The sequence below is a fragment of the Gopherus flavomarginatus genome, chromosome 1 (assembly GCF_025201925.1).
Source record: "Gopherus flavomarginatus isolate rGopFla2 chromosome 1, rGopFla2.mat.asm, whole genome shotgun sequence".
NCBI classification, from domain to species: domain Eukaryota; kingdom Metazoa; phylum Chordata; order Testudines; family Testudinidae; genus Gopherus; species Gopherus flavomarginatus.
In genome coordinates, this window is record NC_066617.1 from 123,722,487 (window position 1) to 123,745,486 (window position 23,000).

The following is a 23,000-nucleotide window of genomic DNA, read 5'->3' on the forward strand; positions in this document are numbered from 1 at the left end:
CACCATTCGAGCCACTGGCGACGTGCTCGCTCACACACCTATCATGGAAGACGGCTTTCCTGGTGGCCATAACATCAGCCAGACGGGTCTCAGAGCTGAAAGCTCTCACAGTGGACCCACCCTACACCGTCTTCCATAAAGACAAAGTACATCTACGACCCCACCCGACGTTCCTCCCTAAGGTGGTGTCCGCCTTCCATACAAACCAGGACATCTTCCTCCCCGTCTTCTTTCCGAAACCACACTCTTCTCGGCGGGAGCAACAACTACATTCCTTGGATGTACGTAGAGCGCTTGCTTTCTACATCGAGAGGACCAAGGGGTTTCGAAAGTCCCCTCAGCTGTTCGTGGCGATCGCAGAACGCATGAGAGGGCAACCTATATCCTCTCAGAGGATCTCCTCCTGGGTAACTGCTTGCATCCGCGCATGCTACGACTTAGCTCGTGTCCCCTCTGGCCACCTCACAGCACACTCCACAAGAGCCCAGGCGACATCGGCGGCCTTCCTGGCGCACGTGCCCATACAGGAGATATGTCGTGCGGCGACCTGGTCATCGGTACATACTTTCACCGATCACTATGCGTTGGTCAGACAATCTAGAGATGATGCGGCCTTTGGCGTAGCAGTTTTAAATACCGCCACATCTCGCTCCGACCCCACCGCCTAGGTAAGGTTTGGGAATCACCTAACTGGAATGCATATGAGCAATCACTCGAAGAAGAAAAGACGGTTACTTACCTTTGTAACTGTTGTTCTTCGAGATGTGTTGCTCATATCCATTCCAAACCCACCCTCCTTCCCCACTGTCGGAGTAGCCGGCAAGAAGGAACTGAAGGGTGGCCGGGTCGGCTGGGATATATATTGGGCGCCATGGCGGCGCCACTCCAGGGAGCGCCCAGCCGACCCGACTGGGTTGCTAGGGTAAAAGTTTCTCCGACGAACGTGCACGCGGCGCGCGCACACCTAACTGGAATGGATATGAGCAACACATCTCGAAGAACAACAGTTACAAAGGTAAGTAACCGTCTTTTCTGAGATCAGTTTCATAGTAGAGATGGTGAGCTTTGGAGTTGCATAGAGTTCTTAGAATTAGTCCATAGATTTAGTCCAATGTCCAATACCTAGGTGATCCAAATGAATTTGGAGACCTCAATCTTGCGGCTCCGTGCTTCTCCTGATAAAACATGAGCAGATTTGAAATGAAAAGATCAGGTCCCAAGAGTCCTTTATACAGTTCCTGAGCAGCATGCAGTCCTTGGGTGAACAAAGGAAACAGAAGGTTACTTCACAAGCCCAAACGATCACCAGTAATGAACTATATGGATTAACATAAGGTAATTATCCATTAAGCAATTTATAGACAGTTTACCACAAACTTTAAAGAGACACATGGGTGAAATAACGTCATTGTCTAAGTTCCATCTAAATGTTATTTAGGATACAGCCCTAGACAGGAACCTTTTGGTTACTTTGTCAATCTCTAACAAGACAGGGTGTAAACATAGACTACTACTATCACTATCTTCTTCCAATTCTTTAACAATACAAGTTTATATTTTAAAGCTGTAGCCTATCTAACATGGAATGGCCCTAATTATATTTACATATTTTTCTAACATGTCTCTAAAGGTTGAATCTGGGTCAATTAGCCTGCAAGTTACCGTACTTAACCCTTTTGGGCCATATGTCACAATTTTAACTTAAGTTTATAAAAAGAACTTTGTATCCTCAGATAAAACTGCTATATAAATGCACTATTATTATTGTGTTATGGTGCAGCTGTTCTTTAAAATTTTGTTTTTCTAGCACTCATAATACAATTTGAATCTGTTTTTATGTTAGTACTGTGGCTAAGTTGCTGTCTTACTCAGTTTAGGCTCCATTTTGCTCTACCACTTCTGTTCAGATAATTGTACTGCGTATCTGTGGGTTAGTATTTATAAAAAATGGTAGAGTGAAATTGAATATATATTGTATTACGTCTTGACAAATATTAAACATTTAACGGTCTGTCAGTAAAAAACTTAATTTTCATAGGGATATAAAAATCATGATTTCTGCTGGAATGGCCTTTTGGTCAGTACTTTGCATTGTTTTGTATAGAGGATTGATTCCCAATTGTTGACCCTCCGTGGTATTTAGGGACTGGGATTGCTGTTGAGCAGTTAACTTTTCCTGTATCTTGGGGCACCTCTTCCTCCATTTCTACTAGAGGAGGTTAACAGCACTTCATAATTTTGACTGGAAAGGTATCTTGTACTTTACCATCTGGAAAGCTCTAGAAACGGGCATTTTAGGATGCCAGATCTGGGTGGAACTCACCTTGGGCAGCTCCCCGCAAGCGGTGACATGTCTCTGCTGCTCCTAGGCGGAGGAATAGCCATGGGGGCGCCATGCACTGCCCCCACCCTTCCCCAAGCGCTAGCTCTGCAGCTTCCATTGGCCAAGGACCGTGGCCAATGGGAGCTGTGGGAAGCGCCTGACGGTGGAGGAAGCTTGCAGAGCTGCCTGGCCGTGCCTTTGCCAAGGAGCAGCAGGGACATGTTGCTGCTTGCGTGGGGCTACTCAAGATAAGCACCGCCCAGATCCAGCATCCTGAAACCCCTCCTGCGCCCCAACCCCATACCTGAGACACCCCCCAGCACTTAAGCTCCCTCCCAGAGCCTGAACCCCACACCCTTTCTTACATCCTAACTCCCAGTCCTGAGCCCCCTCTCTCATCAAACTCACTCACTCCCTCTTAGTTAACTGGAATTTTTGACTTACCAGCATCCCCCTAGTCCCCAAATATGCTGGATAAAAAAGCTTTTACTGTAGTATTAAAATTACAGCTGCCTGGAGGATGACAACTCAGTTTCATAATACATTTCAAATTTTCAGGATTTGTTTTTGTTCTGTATTAGAACAAAACCAAAACCTTTCAAATGTCTTCACAAAACAATTGTGTTTAAAACATTTGTTTTTGGATTAAAAGATCAGTCTCTCACTTCAGGTCCGTCTCTTGCTTGCTCACTCGCTATAGTCAGAGGTTCCGGAGCCCTGGACCTTAGAAAACTTGGTAGTAATTAATAAGTCTCGGTGAAATGGTTCAGCTTTGAAACAGCCTATTCAGTTGACAATATTTTGGCTCTTTAGTTAAAATTATTTTGTTCACGTTGTCAGCAATTTGTTATATAGTGAGTTTAAATTAGTTCTGTCACACTTTAGTTGTTTCCAGAAGAGCTCTTGATTTGTGTCCAGCATTATTAGTTTTGTTTAATATTAACATGGACCGGGACTGCCATAATACAACACCTCCCTCCAGGAAGAGGGGAGACCCTTGTACATCATGAAAGATGTAGTTCAGATACTTCATATTCCCATTCTCTTCCATAGGCTCAGCTCCCTGTTCAGATGACAACTTCAAAAAGGCCATTCCTAATAGAAATTTTTGTCTTCAAATTTAGCCAAAAAATTGAAATTTGTCTGTGGAAAATTTATATAAAAATCAAATGTTTTTTTTACTAGCTCTGGTTTTTAGTAGTTTTCTATTTACTGCATATTATGGGGAACCTCACTATTGTAGATAAAGTATTTTCCTTCAACACAGGCCAGTTTAAAATTTGGTCACATGACTCAAAAATTGCCCTCTTAGTGTAGAATGCTACTGATCTGCTAACAGGTAGTTATCAGCTGAGACAAACGTGTGTAAAGAAGCTAGAGCAGCAAGTAACTCTTGTTTCAAAGTAGGACAAAAACAGAGTCTCTGAGAGTTTTAAACTTAGTGAGCACTTAAGTATTTTATGTGTGACTATTACCTTATTCTGCTTCTCTTAGGCTTGTCAACAATATACTATAGGAATAGGGGAAAGAAATCTTGCTAGAAAAATGGTACTGAAATAAATACTTTCAAATGTTCCCTGTGGCGTAAGGATCTTTACCTAGTGGGATTGGAGTAAAAATGGACAAAATGTAGATAAGTGAGGAATATTTCTCTTTAATCCAAGATGGGCCTGCTTTTGCCTCTCAGACTCTACTGCTGACTATAACAGGTATATATTGTCCTGTAAATTAAGACAACTGTCTCATTAGAGGCACAGTATAAAATATATTCCCCACATATACTGGAACCTCAGTATTTCCCACTAATACCTGGTAACCCATTGTGAATTAATGAATGTTGCAGATGAGTGAATAAGTGAATGCACAATAAAGCAAAGAATGTATCACAATATACTTCATTTAGTAATTGTATCTTTCTTTATTTGTAATTCAGATTTGATTCTTCATAGTATACTAGAAGTATTTGCTTTTTAAATGTAATGATTATAACTTCACCGAGAATGGAAGGAAAAACAGTTGTTTTGGTACAAATTATGGGGTCCTTAGCCAGTGCAAATTAGTGAGATACCACTGATACAGAAGGTTGAGACCCCCCCTAAAACCCCACATAGATTGGAATTTTCAGTTTATGGGGAAATTGTTGTCACTTGGGTTGAAAAAAGTCTTTCAGTGGGCAGCAGAGCAGCAGCTTGTCTGTCAGTCACATCAAATTGGTGAGACAGTAGTTAGTCCGTATAAAAATCTACTGGGTATACAGTTGTGTTAAGATAGATCACACACATACATCCTCTACAGCTGGATGTAAAATTGATGTAGCACAAGGACTGGTTGAAATTTTTTATTCAAAAGGTCTTTCTACAAAAATTGGCATATCAAACTGGACATTTCTAAAGTAAATATCCATTTTTGACATTTTTTGAGTATTTGTTGGGAAAACAGAATTTTTCACCCTTAAAACTGAAAATTACCGTTTTTGGTTTTTCAACAAAGTCTAAAAACTTCTGAAGAAAAATTTTGAAAAACTTTTTAACCTTATATTGATTTTTGACAGAAACAAAAATATTTCTTAACCAGTTCTACCTAACACAATAGTCAAAAATCTTATAAGATTGTAAGAATTCTCACCAGCATGCTAGCATAATATGGCCATTTGCTCTGTACGTTGCTTGGGTTTTTTTGAATGCCTAATTCTATAATTTTTTTCCATAAATGATCACAGAACCTGTTTTGAACAATTGCACTAGTGGCAGTAAATGTAAATAATTTGTTCTGCAAATATGGCAGCCCATACGTCCAACCTAGCTTGAAATGTGCAACAGATGGTTTCATAGCCATATATGGGTAAATGCAATAACTAATATAATTGAGTGCTTTTGTATATAAAAAAGTGCTGCATAAAAATTGCTGCATTGTTAATTGTGAAGTACTAGTATAGATCATTGTAAACTTGATCTTAGTATTCAGTTCCAGAAGGGCTCAAATAACTCGTAACATACTGAAGGTGTAATCTACATTTTAATGTCTAGGGGACTATTTTATGAAATGGTTCTCAGATAAGAATTTGGATGTTTCTTACTGCATATTAAAATTACTGTATTTGTGTTTTAAATTACTTCAAATCTAGCTGGCTTATTTCTAAGTAATATCATGGTTTGGCTACTTAGTATTTTATCCACTTGTTCCTGATGTTTTACCTATTATAACTTGAGTTTATTGGTGAAACATCTGAAGTAATTAGACTTACAGTGACATGAACCACAGTGGAAATTACGCAGCTTTTATGAAATATTAATATAGTAACATATTCTTTTGTATATGGGAAACATGAGTTTGATATTTATCACTTATGTTTTTCAAATATTTACTTTCTCTAAATGATGGAATCTGTAAAGGCATTGGTTAAAATTTAAACTGCTGCATTATTAGAAAAAAATATTGAAGTAGAGGCTATATTTACAGTGTCGTCTTTCAAATCTAGCTATGGTGTAAACTGATGTTTGCTGTATGCTCCTCCTGATTTGAAATAGATGAAAGAGAATGAACCTTTAATCACCATGGTTCACACTATGATTGAGAACTCGGCGCTAAGACCACAACTGTACCAGCAAGTAAGGTCTTGGACAATGAATGAAATTGCTTTATCATCTGCAAAAATTTTCCTCAGTGACAGTTTTTGGTTGTTCTTCAGATTTACTCATAACATCAGTGTTTCTCTTATTTGTTTTGAAAAACCACAAATCACTCATGCTTTATAAAATGCTGCGATATTATTAGCATGGCTTTTGCTGAACGCTTTTGTTGTTGAGTATGTTAAGTGTACCCTTTTGGATAACTTCTTCTGTCTAGAATGTTTGATCATTTGGTATAATATGCAAGTGTCCAGTAAACTCATAAGATTTCCAACAAGCTTCCAACATTTGTTTTAACGTGATCCTATGCACAATTAGCTTTCACAGGTGCTTCATTTTGTTCAACACAAAAGCATGCCATTGGTGTTTACCTGGTCATATCTGGCAACTTTCTCCATCTTTAGGAGATGGATTTCTAGATATTTTTGTTTGTTTGCTTGCACCTGGTTGGTTCTTGGAGAAAAATGGATCAAAATAACAGATCTGGAGATTGTAGATCCAAGAGGCAATGTTTTATTAATAAAGTCATAGCAAACCTACCAGAGTACACATTTCTAGACTATATAGTCATGGCTGCAACTCTGCTGAGACATTAAGAGGGGGAAAATGTGCTGAATGGAAATATGTCTTTGGGTTGAGACCTGCATTAACTTATAAGCGTGGCCAGTACAAATCTGTAAGTGCAGTAGTTCCTTAGACACATGAGTTTTGCTGCACAAAATACTGTATTTCAAACGTCAAAGTTTTAAAGAAGCCTAAGCATTCTTATTTAAGTGATTGCTGTATTTTGCAGCTAATTCAGCTATGAAAATCTCTGGCTGCCAAACAGAATAAATATTTGACCTGTTCCCTTCAAATTCAGGAATTACTTCAAAAGAGGAAGAATGGTAAACAAAGTTTCATGGCTAGAAGGAAGGGGATAGCTCAGTGGTTTGAGCATTAGCCTGCTAAACCCAAGGTTGTGAGTTCAATCCTTGAGGGAGCCATTTAGGGATCTGGGGCAAAAATCTGGCTGGGGATTGGTCCTGCTTTGAGCAGGGGGGTTGGACTAGATGACCTCCTGAGGTCCCTTCCAGCCCTATGATTCTATGAGTAGAGTAAGACAAATTCTACTCTGAAGAATGCTCGTTGATGGTGCTATGCCACTGTAATACAGCTTCCATGCATATCACAGTGTAGAATATTTCTAGATGTTTAGGAAAACAGCCAGGTATCTTGAGATAAAGGGGAAATGCTTTGAATCTCTAGTTTCTCTTGGGCTGAAACAATGGCTTGCATTAACAGATTTTCTTGGAACCAATCTCCTGCTTTTGTGTGCCAAAAGACAGGTTTTTTTCACACACAACTTTGAAAGATTAGGGGTGCAATGGGAGTGTGAGGGTTCCTCCATACCCAAACTAAATAAGATTTTTGTATGTTTAAAAGCTGTCCCACTGCTGAAAATTTTTGAAAAATGCCATCAATTTTTAATATTTTCTTAACTGGTTAAAATAATCCATGTACATATTAAAGCCTGTTTTATGGTAAAGATAACTTCATTTTATATTTGACGCTGAAATAGCACCTTCTTGACAACCTTGTCAGAGACCATGAATCTGAAGGGTCATGAAGACTGAACTACCCTCTCTCCCCCCAGAGATATGGTCCCCCTAGAATGGTGTTTTGAGATGTATTGGTAGGATAGTGCAGGGGAAAGTGTGCACTGCATAAATAAGGGACTGTCATTTTTAGTCAGTCATTGTTCTTTCACAGCTCTAAATTTCTTATTTAAAGAAAAAAAGGCTGGAGCCCAAATATAGCTATTCATAGTAATTATTGGGTTAAAAATAAATGTAGGTCACCAAAAATAAAAGATCACCTATTCATCCAGACCACCTTGAACAAATTTTCTTCTACATTCTTATCAGATGCCCTCTCTTAGCTACTTTCATTTACAACTGTGAATTTATCCCTAGCAAATATCAAAGTGGCTATTTGTTGTGGGTAACAGCTGAGATTACTCAATTTAGATAGTTGTTCCTGGGTCCTGATTTGAAACCACAAGGTATGTATTAATGTGAATAACATAAAGGTCCTGTATTTTCAGTATTTACAAGTCAAACATTTTATTGTGAGATCTGATATGGGGCAACTCAGTCTATGCTTTCAACCACATTTGAGGAGTTGAGCCTGGAACAAAAGATTTAATTTCCAACATATATACAGTTTTTTTGAATGAAAAAGATGTTAAGAAAACAACCCAAATGAAAAGATGGGAGGAGGATTTAGGCAAATAAATTTATCTGGCTGATATGGGAAAGGCAATATAAACCCTCAATCTGTGTAGCTCATAAAGAAATTCCTGGTAAGAGCCATAATACTTTTGGAAGGCACTTTGTTTGAAGGATTACAGGGAAAGGCAAACATACTTGCACATGTGGTGGTTCTATCCAGGAATTGAGGCTTGTCAACACACAGACATCAGGAAAATTAATCCAAATTAACTAAAGATGTGAATTTTCAGTGGATTAGTTTTAAGCCACATTAAGCCACTGTAGGAATACCCCATTCAGAATTAAAGTTTAGCTTGGATCATGTCCAAAGTGAATTAAACTAAACCAAATTAAGGCCACTTTAATTCTGAATAAGTGTTCACACAGAGATTTAATACAGTAAAATTCATCCACTGAAATTTACACCTTTAATTGATTCAGATGAACTTTCCTGATGTCCTCGTGTAGATGAGACCTTACATTGTTTTGGAAGGAAATTGAGATTTATTTTATGACAAAATGCCAGCCTCCTGGACCCCCTTTACCTGCTTTACTTAATGTTCCAGTAAGCAGAATGTCAAATTAAATTCTTTTTAATTCTTAAGAGCTATATTTTGTATTGCACCTTATTGGGGATGTTTGAACTCCTGTGGGACTGTGGTCTATTAAAATATGGACTGTCGTTGTAATGGGAAAGCTTTCACCCCAGTTAGTACACAGGCTAAAAGCTAGAAAGAGAATAGGTATTTAGAAATGTGGTCACCCTTGCTTAACGTATTCGGAGGAGGAGTTCTCCCCTGCCAGTAAGCCAGAACTTTTAGCTGGGTTCTTTGAATATTAGCTTGATCCTGAACAAGTAATATATGATGTACGTTAACTTTTTATTCATATTGAAGAAATGTAGTAATAACCAGGTTCCTATCCTTTTTGGCTAGCTCTGCTGGACACATTCAGGTACAATTAGAAGAGCATGAACCAGTACCTACCAGTACAAACCGTAAATTGGAGAAAACTTAAATTGTCTATTTGCAACATCTCTAGACAGTCTGCCCTTTTCTCAGTGTTAAGTGAGGTATATTAATGTTATCTGAAGGGGATTCTATTGGTGCAAATTCACAAATACACCTAAAGGTTTAAAATTTGAGACAACTTCGTGTACTGTGTTGACTTTTCATATTTTAAAGATCACACAGGATTTTAACATGAATGAGTCAGAATATTGTGTGTATAAAGCACAATGACACTGAAAAGACAAGATTAAAATCTGGGTAGAACAAGATGACGTGCATGCCTAATGTCAGCATGTTTATGCCCAAGAAATTGGAAAATATTTAAGAACAGATTGTTGCCCCATACTTCAGTCTAGGACAGCAAGATGTTGAGTTGTCATACACTGTTCACCAGTTGCACAAATTAAAGCTGTTGATGGGCTATTGGCTTATGATCCTGATGTTTAGAAATATTTTTTTAAGCTTTGTTTCTGAATTTGTTCAACATTCTTATTTGGGGGCTACATCCTCTTTTCCTGCATTTCTTGTCTCTATTTGAAATTCTATGTGTTGCATTATGCAAAATGCAGTTTTCACATCTAATACATAATACATTCAAACCACAGTATATTCTTACTACTGAAGACATACTCTTTCAGCTAAATTGCATGAAAGTATCACTGAGTGTCAAATAGGTCTATGTGTTCATACTACTGAGTGAAAAGGGCCTTTTAAAAAATGCTACTAGAATGTTAAAGAATGTCTCACCCTCCGCACAAAAGCCCCTGCTTTTTGTTTAATTTCCTCACTAGAAGTCTGCCAAAAGATGTACACATGCCATCAGTTGTGAAATTCCATGCCACAAGACTTTATTTAGGCAACAGGTTTCTGTAATTTTAAAAAGTTTTAGAAATGTGTATTAACATCTGCACTTACACTGGCTAAAATAAAAACACAATGATATAAGCCCTCGTGATTCAGGAAATAAATCCTCCAATAGTTGCCTTAGGTTAGGAAAAAACTTCCCCGTGAACATCTTACATAATGTCCATTTTCATGGTTTTATACCTTGCCATGATTCAGCAGATATTGCCCGTTGTCTAAGATGTGATACTGGATTAGATGGACTATGTTTCTGTAACTTTTGAAATCTCTACTTGCTAAATTCTTCTTTATACACATACCTATTGTGCACAAGACTTAATTCACAGATAGGTAGAGAGATATTTTCAGCATTACATAATGGACATTAAACATTTCTCATTGAATGCAATGGCAGTTGTGTAACACCAGTGTAACTGCGTACACAGAGAAATATTTGCCCCAACTATACATGTAACTTACACTAACAGCAGGCAATAACTAATACTTCAGGAGTATTTAAAATGCTATTAATTCCTCTGCACTCATACAGTGTGATTTCACTATATATTTCAATGTTAGCAGGAATAGGCTATGTCAGTACTTGGATAGGAAGTCTTCAAGGAAAACTCACAAGTCTGTGGGAAGTAATGTGACAGTGCCTCTTAAATCAGTGCCCTGGCAGGATGTAAAAAGGAACTGTCACTGAAGGCAGTTCCACTGGATACAACATAAAAATGGACGCATGGCCACTTGGTCACTAAATATCCCTTAGCACACTCCAAGAGGTAGTGTAAGCTACCTGTCATAACCTATTCCCAGATTTGGACCTTAGCGTCCAAAATATGGGGGTTAGCATGAAAACCTCCAAGCTTAGTTACCAGCTTGGACCTGGTAAAGCTGCCACCACCCAAAAAATTAGTGTTTTGGGACACTCTGGTCCCCCCAGAAACCTTCCCTGGGGACACCAAGACCCAAATTCCTTGAGTCTCACAACAAAGGGGAATAAACCATTTCCCTTCCCCCCTCCAGGTGTTCCCTCCTTGGGTTCCTGGAGAGATACACAGAAGTAAGCTCCGTGAATCTAAACAGAGGGACTCCACCCTCTCCTATTTCCAGTCCTGGAAACACAAGCACTTCCCTCTTTACCCAGAGGGAATGCGATGTCAGGCTAGTAAATTTAACACACACAGATTTCCCCCTGACTTCTTCCTCCCACCAATTCCCTGGAGTCCCCCACTAAAGAAAAACTCCAACAAGTCTTAAAAAGAAAGAAAAAATACATAAAAATGGTCTCTCTGTATTAAGGTGACAAATACAGGGTCAATTGCTTAAAAGAAATATGAATAAACAGCCTTATTCAAAAACACAATTCAGAACACTCCAGCAACTACACACATGTAAATACAAAAGAAAACAATATAAACCTTACTTCCTTACTATATTTGTACTTACAACTTGGAAACAGAAGATTAGAAAGCAAGAGACAGAAATCCTCTCATAGCCGCGAGAGAGACAGGCACAAGACCAGAGAACAATGGACTTACACACAAACTTCCCTCCACCCAGATTTGAAAAAGTCTTGTTTCCTGTTTGGTCCTCTGGTCAGGTGTTTCAGGTTACTCCTTTCCAGGTGAAAGAGACATTAACCCTTAGCTATCTGTTTATGACACGCCCCCCAAATTGCAGACAGTGGGGAAGCTCACTGGCAGCGATTTCCTCCTAGAACTTTAAAATAACCAGATTAATACAACACATGCACATTTACATATACCACTAAGTATATAACTAACAGACTTCTACATTTTAAGAACACTTTTTAACTACTGGATTCTGGGAAACTCTTACGGGAGAGTGCATCAGCTACTTTGTTAGAAGCTCCTGTGATGTGCTGAATTTCAAAATCAAAATCTTGGAGAGCTAAACTCCAACGAAGAAGTTTCTTGTTGTTCCCCTTGGCAGTATGAAGCCACTTTAGCGCAGCATGGTCAGTTTGTAGCTGGAACCGCCGTCCCCAAACATATGGGTGTAGCTTTTCCAGGGCGTACACAATGGCGTAGCATTCCTTTACACTGACTGACCAGTGACTTTTCCTCTCAGACAGTTTCTTGCTGAGAAACACGACAGGATGGAAGTTGTGATCCGTTGCTTCCTGCATGAGAACTGCTCCTATACCATGCTCAGATGCATCCGTGGTTACTAGGAATGGCTTGTCAAAGTCCGGGGCCCTGAGCACAGCGTCAGACATGAGCGTTGCCTTAAGTTGGGTAAAGGCCTTTTGACACTCATCAGTCCACTTAACTGCATTTGGCTGGGTCTTTTTGGTCAGGTCGGTCAGTGGGGCAGCAATTTGGCTGTAGTGTGGTACAAATCGCCTGTAGTACCCGGCCAAGCCTAAGAAGGATTGGACCTGTTTCTTTGACTTTGGGACAGGCCACTTTTGGATAGCATCCACCTTGGCCTGTAGGGGGTTTATGGTTCCTCGACCCACCTGGTGCCCCAGGTAAGTCACTCTGTTTTGGCCTATTTGACACTCTTTGGCCTTAACAGTTAGTCCGGCCTGCCTGATGCACTCAAAGACCTTTTCCAGGTGTAGTAGTTGTTCGGGCCAGGAGTCTGAAAAAATGGCCACATCATCGAGGTAGGCAACCGCATATTCGCCCAGTCCTGCTAGTAGACCATCTACCAGCCTCTGGAAGGTGGCGGGTTCATTTCGCAGCGCGAAAGGAAGGACATTAAATTCATACACCCCCGCATGGGTGACGAATGCTGACCTTTCCTTGGCAGGTTCATCTAGCGGTACTTGCCAGTACCCCTTGGTTAAGTCTATTGTAGAGATGAACTGGGCACGTCCCAACTTCTCCAATAGCTCATCGGTGAGTGGCATTGGATAGTTGTCCGGACGAGTTACCGCATTTAGCTTACGGTAGTCCACGCAAAAGCGTATTTCCCCATCTGGTTTGGGTACCAGAACCACTGGAGATGCCCATGCACTGGTAGATGAGCGTATTATACCCATCTGTAGCATGTTCTGGATCTCCCGTTCTATAGCAGCTTGGGCATGAGGAGACACCCGGTAGGGTGGGGTTCTAATGGGATGAGCATTACCTGTGTCAATGGAGTGGTATGCCCGTTCAGTCCGTCCTGGGGTGGCTGAGAACAACGGGGCGAAGCTAGTGCACAGCTCCTTGATTTGTCGCCACCGCAGACGTTCCAGGGTGGTTGAAAGGTTCACCTCTTCCACGCCACTGTCTTTTTTCCCTTCGTAGTAGACACCGTCAGGCCGCTCAGCATCATCTCCCTGGACTGTAAACTGACAAACCTGTAAGTCTCTGGAATAGAAAAGCTTGAGAGAATTAACATGGTACACTCTGGGCTTTAGTGAGGAATTGGGAAATGCTATGAGGTATTTCACAGTTCCCAGGCGCTCTTGGACCGTGAATGGCCCTTCCCATGATGCTTCCATCTTATGTGCCTGTTGCGCCTTTAAGACCATAACCTGGTCTTCTACCTTGAAGGAACGTTCTCTGGTATGTTTGTCATACCAGGCCTTTTGCTCTTCCTGAGCATCCTTTAGGTTTTCTTTAGCAAGGGCTAAAGAGTGTCGGAGGGTGCTTTGTAGGTTGCTTACAAAGTCCAGAATGTTAGTTCCTGGGGAAGGCGTAAACCCCTCCCATTGCTGCTTCACCAACTGTAATGGCCCCTTAACCTCGTGACCATACACAAGTTGAAACGATGAAAACCCTAAACTGGGATGTGGTCCAGCCCTGTAGGCAAACAGCAACTGCTGCAACACTAGATCTCAGTCATCGGAGTGTTCATTGACGAATTTACGTATCATGGCCCCCAAAGTTCCATTAAACCTTTCCACCAGGCCATTGGTTTGATGGTGGTACGGGGTGGCAACCAAGTGATTCACCCCATGCGTTTCCCACAGTTTTTTCATGGTCCCTGCCAGGAAATTAGATCCTGAATCAGTAAGGATGTCGGAGGGCCAACCTACCCTGGCAAACATGTCTGTTAGGGCCAGGCACACAGTGTTAGCCCTGGTGTTGCCTAGAGCTACTGCTTCCGGCCATCGGGTAGCAAGGTCCACGAAAGTCAGTATGTACTGCTTTCCTCTGGGTGTCTTTTTTGGGAATGGACCCAGAATATCCACAGCTACTTGCTGAAATGGGACCTCAATTATGGGGAGTGGCTGGAGAGTGGCCTTAACCTGGTCTTGGGGCTTTTCCACTCTTTGGCATACCTCACAAGACCGGACATACTTGGCAACGTCCTTGCCCATCTCCTCCCAGTGGAAGGACTTCCCCAACCGGTCCTTGGTTCTGTTCACCCCAGCATGGCCACTGGGATGATCATGGGCTAAGCTTAAGAGCTTCCCCCGGTACTTAGTTGGAACCACCAACTGTTTTTGCGGCTGCCATTCTTCCCGGTGTCCACCAGAAAGAATCTCCTTGTATAAAAGTTCTTGGTCTATAACAAACTGGGATCGATTAGAAGAGCTGAGAGGCGGTGGGGTGCTCCGTACCGCCGCCCAAGCTTTCTGAAGACTGTCATCTGCTTACTGCTCAGTCTCGAACTGTTCCCTTGAGGCTGGGGTCACCAGTTCTTCCTCAGACTATGGACTTGGGCTTGGTCCCTCTGGAAGCGATGTAGGTGATGGGGTTGTTTCCGTTGCTGGTGAACCGCTCCCCGCTGGTGCACCTGAGGGTATTTCAGGCTCTGGCTGAGCCTTTTGGGTATGGCTGTCTGTTGCTTCTGCCAGTTCTGGCTCGCTGGCACCCTTTGGCATTGAGTTTGAAGATGTGGTTGCAATTGCTGGTGCTGGTTGCTGTTCCAGTTCCGGGCCTGGGACTGGAGGTGCTGTGGCTGTTTCAGTGGTTGGCATGGAATCCGGGTCCACTATCTCTGTCTGGGTCTCTGGTAACACAGACAGGGCGTCTGTGGACGGCTCAGGAACAGGAATGGGTCTGGAAGCTTGCCTGGTTTGGCTACGTGTAACCATTTCCACTCTCTTGGCCCGCTTCACCTGGTTGGCCAAGTCTTCCCCCAGTAGCATGGGGATGGGATAGTTGTCATAGACTGCAAAAGTCCACATTCCTGACCAGCCTTTGTACTGGACAGGCAGTTCAGCTGTAGGCAAGTCTACAGCTTGTGACATGAAGGGGTAAATTGTCACTTGGGCCTTTGGGTTGATGAATTTGGGGTCCACGAAGGATTGGTCAATAGCTGACACTTATGCCCCCGTGTCTCTCCACGCAGTAACCTTCTTTCCGCCCACTCTCAAATTTTCCCTTCGCTCCAAGAGTATTTGAGAGGCATCTGGACCTGGGGATCTTTGGTGTGATGGTGGTGTAATGAACTGCACTCGGTTGGCTGTCTTTGGGCAGTTGGCCTTGATATGTCCCAGTTCATTACACTTAAAGCATCTTCCATCTGACTGGTCACTGGGTCGAGGTGAGTTACTGGAGACTGGTGAGGTGGAAGAATAGGGCGTCTGTGGCTTTACTTGGTTTGTATGTGAGGTCTTTGGCTGTCCTCGGTTGTAGGGTTTATGGTCGGTGTGCCCCCTGGGGTATTCGTTCCCCTTGACAGTAGCTTTCTTGCTTTCTGCCACTTCCATCCATCTGGCTCCAATCTCCCCAGCCTCGGTGAGATTTTTGGGTTTTCCATCTTGTATGTACCGTGTTATGTCCTCAGGAACACCATCCAAGAACTGCTCCATTTGTATGAGGAGGTGCAGTTCTTCCAAGGATTTAACATTGTGTCCTGATATCCAGGCCTCATAATTTTTCCCAACGTAGTAGGCGTGTTTGGGAAATGACACATCTGGTTTCCACTTCCGGGTTCTGAAACGCCGACGGGCGTGATCCGGGGTTGTCCCCATTCTGTATCTGGCCTTGGTTTGAAAAAGTTTATAGTCATTCATTTGCTCCTTAGGCATTTCAGCCGCCACCTCTGCTAAAGGTCCACTGAGCTGTGGCCTCAATTCTACCATGTACTGGTCTTCAGGGATGCTGTACCCAAGACAGGCTCTTTCAAAATTTTCCAAGAAGGCCTCAGTGTCATCACCTGCCTTGTAGGTGGGAAATTTCCTGTGCTGTGGAACAAGTACTGGCGAAGGGTTGTTAGGATTGGCTGGGTGTTGTTGCTTAGCCTTTTCTAATTCCATGGCCTGTCGGTGGGCGTCCCTCTGGAGTTCCAGCTGTTTTTGGTGGTCTGCATCTTTGGCTGCTTGCTCTCTTTTGTAGGCTGCCTCTCTTTCTCTTTCTCTCAGCTCCATCTCTTGTAGTTTTTTTTTCCATATCTCGCCTGTGCTCGGCGTCTTTGATTTGTTTTTCAGCCTTCATTTTTGCCTTAGAAGGCATGGTTCCTGTTTTCTTGTGTTGGGGTGCCCTCCGGTGTTTGTTGTCTGAATTGTCACAAAAGACCCTTAATAGTTCCTTAATGTTTCCTTGCTTAATATGCAAGCCACAACTGCAAGAGAGAGCAGAGGAAAAAAAAAAAGTTCTCTGTGGTTCCTTTTGAAACCAAACTGTTTGTCTCTGCTTAAAAGCCCCTAGCAGAGAAAAGAAAACTATAATATTCCTACTGGCTTCTGGATTCTATCTTTCCCACAACGGCTGCCACCATGTCATAACCTATTCCCAGATTTGGACCTTAGCGTCCAAAATATGGGGGTTAGCATGAAAACCTCCAAGCTTAGTTACCAGCTTGGACCTGGTAAAGCTGCCACCACCCAAAAAATTAGTGTTTTGGGGCACTCTGGTCCCCCCAAAAACCTTCCCTGGGGACACCAAGACCCAAATTCCTTGAGTCTCACAACAAAGGGGAATAAACCATTTCCCTTCCCCCCTCCAGGTGTTCCCTCCCTGGGTTCCTGGAGAGATACACAGAAGTAAGCTCCGTGAATCTAAACAGAGGGACTCCACCCTCTCCTATTTCCAGTCCTGGAAACACAAGCACTTCCCTCTTTACCCAGAGGGAATGCAAAGTCAGGCTAGTAAATCTAACACACACAGATTTCCCCCTGACTTCTTCCTCCCACCAATTCCCTGGAGTCCCCCACTAAAGAAAAACTCCAACAAGTCTTAAAAAGAAAGAAAAAATACATAAAAATGGTCTCTCTGTATTAAGGTGACAAATACAGGGTCAATTGCTTAAAAGAAATATGAATAAACAGCCTTATTCAAAAACACAATTCAGAACACTCCAGCAACTACACACATGTAAATACAAAAGAAAACAATATAAACCTTACTTCCTTACTATATTTGTACTTACAACTTGGAAACAGAAGATTAGAAAGCAAGAGACAGAAATCCTCTCATAGCCGCGAGAGAGACAGGCACAAGACCAGAGAACAATGGACTTACACACAAACTTCCCTCCACCCAGATTTGAAAAAGTCTTGTTTCCTGATTGGTCCTCTGGTCAGGTGTTTCAGGTTACTCCTTTCCAGGTGAAAGAGACATTAACCCTTAGCTATCTGTTTGACACTACCTCAGTTCCAACTGAATATAATGGTGTTCTTTACATCTTGTCCCAAACCATCTAGTAGATTTGCTGTACATTATTAAGCAGCTGCTGCATTGTTGGTGACGGGCAAAGTAGTTCATATAACTTTCAGACTTTCTGTGTTAAATGAATATAAAAATTTTTTTACAATATTCTCTGTTGTGTGGAGGTGAAGTGCTTCTCTAGAAGTTTCTGCCTGTTGTGTATTACTGATAAAACTGTAAAAGAATGGAAACATTTCAGTGGCTATTATAGACTGTAAAAAAGTACGCTCACTGTAGGCATGCCCCTTAGCAGCTCTCTTGTCATTTAACATCCCCTGCCATCAGCTGCTCAGGCCCTGTGGTGGTCTCTCTTCTTGTGACGTGGCCCTCTGACCAGGTCATTTAAAAGTCTTTCCCCTTCTGGTGTGTTAGTGTTCCACATGACACTGGGCATCAGTATGACATCTGCCACTCCTCCAGGGCTCCTCTTCTGTTCCACTCTATTAGAGCCAAGGGCCCCAGGGGGCTTCAGGCTACAAAAGGAAAATTATAAACCACAACAAAAGCAACTTTGGCCCCTTCTCCAGGCTTGAACTTTTAAATTATCCTGAGTCATCCTCAGCTCTGTTTTTCTTGAGAGTTCTGACTCAGAGACTACCTTCGTGGAATCTTTCCCTTGTCTGAATCCTCAACTTTCTGCCTGAGAGTTGGTTTTCACTCAGGTGCACTAGCACTAGGTGCCCTGCACCCCTGTTAGCCTATTCCATCAAGCCCAGGATGTAAAATCTGTCCTGAAGCTTCTCTGCTCTCTACTACCCAGAGAGGGACTATAAATTCTTCCCTTTTCTCCCTGCAGCCCTTTTCTACTCTTAGGGTATGTCTACACTATGAAATTAGGTCAAATTTATAGAAGTTAATTTTTTAGGAAGCAATTTTATACAGTTGATTGTGTGTCCCCACTAAGCACATTAAGTCGGTAGCGTGCATCCACAGTACCATGGCTAGTATCGACTCTCGGAGCATTGCACTGTGGGTAGCTATCCCACAGTTCCCGCAGTCTCCGCTGCCCATTGGAATTCTGGGTTGAGCTCCCAATGCCTGATGAGGCAAAAACATTGTTGCGGGTGGTTTTGGGTACATGTTGTCAGCTGCCCTCCCTCCGTGAAAGCAACGGCAGACAATTGTTTCTCACCTTTTTTTCTATGCGGGCGCCATATTGCTTTCAGCAGACAGTGCAGTAGGACTGCTAACCATAGTATTGAACAACTGTTTCTGCTGCCACTCTGGTCTCCTGCTCTGGCTGCAGACGGTGCAATAGGTCGAAAAAACTGGCATTCTAACCACCGCTTTCACTGCCACTCTGCTCCCATGAATCCACCCCGCAGGTCCTCTCGTCGTTCTCTATTAATATCTATTCTCATGGCATCTCTCTTATGAATATCTATTCCATCATCCACCACTTCTGCTGCAACTCTGCTTTCCTGCAGACCCCATACCATGGCAAGCATGGAGCCCGCTCAGATCACCATCGCAGTTATCACTGTTGTAAACACCTCACACATTATCCTGCAGTATATGCAGAACCAGAACCTGCAAAAGCAGGCAAGGAGATGACAAGAGTGATGAGGACATGGACACAGACTTCTCTGAAAGCACAGGCCCTTGTAATGGGGCAGGTTCATGCTGTGGAATGCCGATTCTAGGCTCTGGAAACAAGCACAGACTGGTGGGTCTGCATAGTGTTGCAGGTCTGGGATGAATCCCAGTGTCTGTGAAACTTTCGCATGCGTAAGGGCACTTTCATGGAACTTTGACTTGCTTTCCCCTGCCCTGAAGTGCAAGAATACCAAGATGAGAGCAGCCCTCACAGTTCACAAGCAAGTGGAAGCTTGCAACACCAGACAGCTACCGGTCAGTAGGGAATCAATTTGGATTGGGCAGATTTCCTGTGGTGGCTGCTGTGATCCAAGAAGCCAGTGCAATCACTGAGCTGCTGTTATCAAGGGTACTGACTCTGGGAAATGTGCAGACCATAATGGATGGCTTTGCTGCAATGGGATTCCCTAACTGTGGTGGGGCAATAGATGGAACACAAATCCCTATCTTGGGACCGGAGCACCAAGGCAGCCAGTACATAAATCAAAAGGGGTACTTTTCAGTGGTGCTGCAAGCACTGGTGGATCACAAGGGACGTTTCACCAACATCAGCGTTGGATGGCTGGGAAGAGTTCATGATGCTCGCGTCTTCAGGAACACTAGTCTGTTTAAGTGACTGCAGCAAGGGATTTACTTCCCAGACCATAAAATAACTATTGGGGATGTTGACATGCCTATAGTTATCCTTGGGGACTCAGTCTACCCCTAATGCCATGGGTCATGAAGCTATACACAGGCACCCTGGACAGTAGTCAGGAGCTGTTCAACTATAGGCTGAGCAAGTGCAGAATGGTGGTAGAATGTGCATTTGGATGTTTAAAACTGCACTGGCGCAGTTTTCTGACTCAGATCTCAGCGAAACCAATATTCTCATAGTTATTACTGCTTGCTCCACAATATCTGTGAGAGTAAGAGAGAGACGTATATGGCGGGGTGGGAGGTTGAGGCAAATCACCTGGACGCTCCTTACGTACAGCTAGACACTGGGGTGGTTAGAAGAGCACAGCAGGGCGCGCTGCGCATTAGAGAAGCTTTGAAAACCAGTTTCCTGACTGGCCAGGCTATGATGTGAAAGTTTTGTTTTGTTTCTTCTTGATTAAAACCTGCCCCCTTGGTTCACTCTACTTCCTTGTAAAACAATCGCCCTCCCCCATCTGATCACCACTTGCAGAGTCAATAAAGTCGTTGTTTCAAATTTAGGCATTCTTTACTGATTCGTCACACAAATAGGGGTATAACTGCCAAGGTAGCCTGGGAGGGGTGGGGGAGGATGGGAGGAGAGGAGGACAAGGCCACGCTGCTCTTCACAACTTATTGGATGCTAGTCTTCTGTTGCTTGGACAGTCCCCTGGGGTGGAGTGGTTGGGTGCCCAGTGGGGAGGAGGGCGGTCGGTTAAACAGGAGCTGAAGCGGTGGGCTGTGCTCCTGCTGCTTTTCCTGCAGCTCAACCATACACCAGAGCATATCAGTTTGATCCTCCAGTAGCCTCAGCATTATCTCCTGCCTCTTCTCATCATGCTACCGCCACCTCTCCTCCTGCTCCAGCAATCTATCCTCTTGCCTCCTGTCCTCACATTCATTTTGTGCTTTCCTGGACTCTGACATTGCCTCCATGCATTTTGCTGGATTCTTTCAGTGTGGGAGGACTGCATGAGCTCAGAGAATGTTTCATCATGAGTGCATTTTTTTGCCTTCTTATCTGCACTAGCCTCTGGGATGGAGATGATAGGGGGAGCATTGAAACATTTGCAGCTGTGGTAGGAAAAAAAAAGGGAGAGTAGTTTTTAAAAAGACACATTTTAGAGTACAAGGTCGCATTTTGCCTCTTATATTGAGGGGCTGCTTGTCTGGTGTGAGAGATCACACGCACAGGGCCAGGCAACAGAAGTCAGCTTGCAGGCAGCCATGGTAAGCCACAGTCTTTTGGCTTCTTTAAATCTTCAGGGCAAATTAGTCATTAAACATGCTTGCTTTTAAACCATGTATTATATTTACAAAGGTACATTCACCAGAGGTCTCTTCTCTACGTTCGAGGTCCAGGAGCCCACCTTGGGAGGGTTGGGAGAGTATCGGCTCCAGGGTGACTAACAATTCCTGGCTGTCTGGGAGAACAGTTTCTCCGCTTGAGTGCTGTACGCTATCCTTATCTTCCTCGTCCACAAAATCCTCATCCCCGTTACATGAGATTCCCCCCTTGCAGTTGTCCACGGACAGGGGTGGGGTAGTGGTGGGGGGCACCCCTAGAACTGCATGCACCTGCTCATAGAAGCAGCATCTCTGGGGCTCTGACCCAGAGCAGCCGTTTGCCTCTGGTTTTTTTGGTAGGTTTACCTGAGCTCCTTAAGTTTCACATGGCACTGCTGCGGGTCCGTGTTACAGCCTTTGTCCTTCATGTCCTTGTAGATTTTTTTCAAATATTTTGGCATTTTGTCTTTTGGAACAGAGTTTGGATAGTACAGATTCGTTTCCCCGTACAGCGATCAGATGCAGTACCTCCTGTTCGGTCCATGCAGCAGCTCTTTTGCAACTCTGGGACTCCATGGTCACCTCTGCTGATGAGATCTGCATGGTCACCTGTGCTGATCAGCTTGCCATGCTGACCAAACAGGAAATGAAATTCAAAAGTTCCCAGGGCTTTTTTCTGTGCACCTGGCCAGTGCATCTGAGTTGGAAGTGCTGTCCAGACCGGTCACAAAGGAGCACCCTGGGATAGCTCTCGGAGGCCAATACTGTAGAATTTCACCCATTCTACCTCAAATTCGACCCGGCAATGTCAATTTCAGCGTTAATCCCCTCGGGGAGGAGTACAGAAATTGATTTTAAGTGCCATTTAAGTTGACAAAAATGGCTTCGTCGTGTGGACGGGTGCAGGGTTAAATCGATCTAAGGCTGCTAAAGTCAACCTAAACTCGTAGTGTAGATCGGCGTTTAGTGTCTTTTAACTGAGTCTGGCCCACCCTCCAAGTGCAACCAGCTGATAATGGGCCCACATTAACCATTTCATTGCCTGTGTGGGGTAAATGCAAACTCATACTTAATACTATTTGAATCAAAATATTTTAGAAGTAATTATTTACAGGTATTAAATTTAAAGTTCTGTACCTATCTCATTGAAAGTGCATTTAGCTTTTCTAAATAGGAATAGGTGTGGATGATAGATCATCAGCCTATTTTAAGTTATGCTATAATTAAGATTTGGCTTCTGAGAACACAAATAAATGAACTTTTTAAAAAGTCACTAAACTTGAAAAGATTTATTTTGTATATCACCATCCAAGGAAGTTGCATAATATCTTAGTGTGTTCTGGAAAGATAAATTTGGGGTCTTGAAAAGCTACATAATGTCCCTGTTGAGTTACACAGAAATCAGTGTAAGGTTTTAACCATATTTTTTGGGATCTGGACCAGATTTATATTGACCATGCTTATGAGCACACTGTTAAAATATTTCCATTCCTAAGTTCTTTCTTTAGTTAAGATAAAAGCTTTAGTTCGGAAAGGAGGGTTTTTTAAAAAAATATATTGTTTCTACACTATTAAAGGTTTAAATAGGTTTGTGTTTAAAAAAAAGGGTTATAATCTTAATGAAGTGCAAAAGTGCTGTGGCTTTTTCATATTCTGATACTCATTTTCATTAAATATTCATTTCAAAGAAAGTTACTATGTGGTTTTAATACACTATACATACTTTTAAATTGTCACCAGATGCATTTGCATGAGGTATGTGGAAATAATGTCTTGAAATGAAACACTTAAGTCTTTTAAAGATTTATTGTATGTTTGGA

General features: G+C 42.6%; 1 protein-coding gene across 14 annotated transcripts in view; it reads left to right on the forward strand.

The window, feature by feature from the left end:
- Positions 1–23,000, forward strand: part of PLEKHA5 (pleckstrin homology domain containing A5) — a 294,700-nt gene that overhangs the window by 230,803 nt on the left and 40,897 nt on the right. For 6 of the 14 annotated variants that reach the window (XM_050967965.1, XM_050968002.1, XM_050967954.1 and 3 more), the window contains one exon: positions 5,851–5,931. The exons of 7 other annotated variants lie outside the window; for them this stretch is intronic. In XM_050967965.1, the coding sequence (XP_050823922.1) occupies positions 5,851–5,931 (81 nt within the window). Of the gene's footprint in view, positions 1–5,801; positions 5,932–23,000 lie in introns of those variants that run through there. One more of the 14 variants, XM_050968075.1, reaches the window with a different exon arrangement.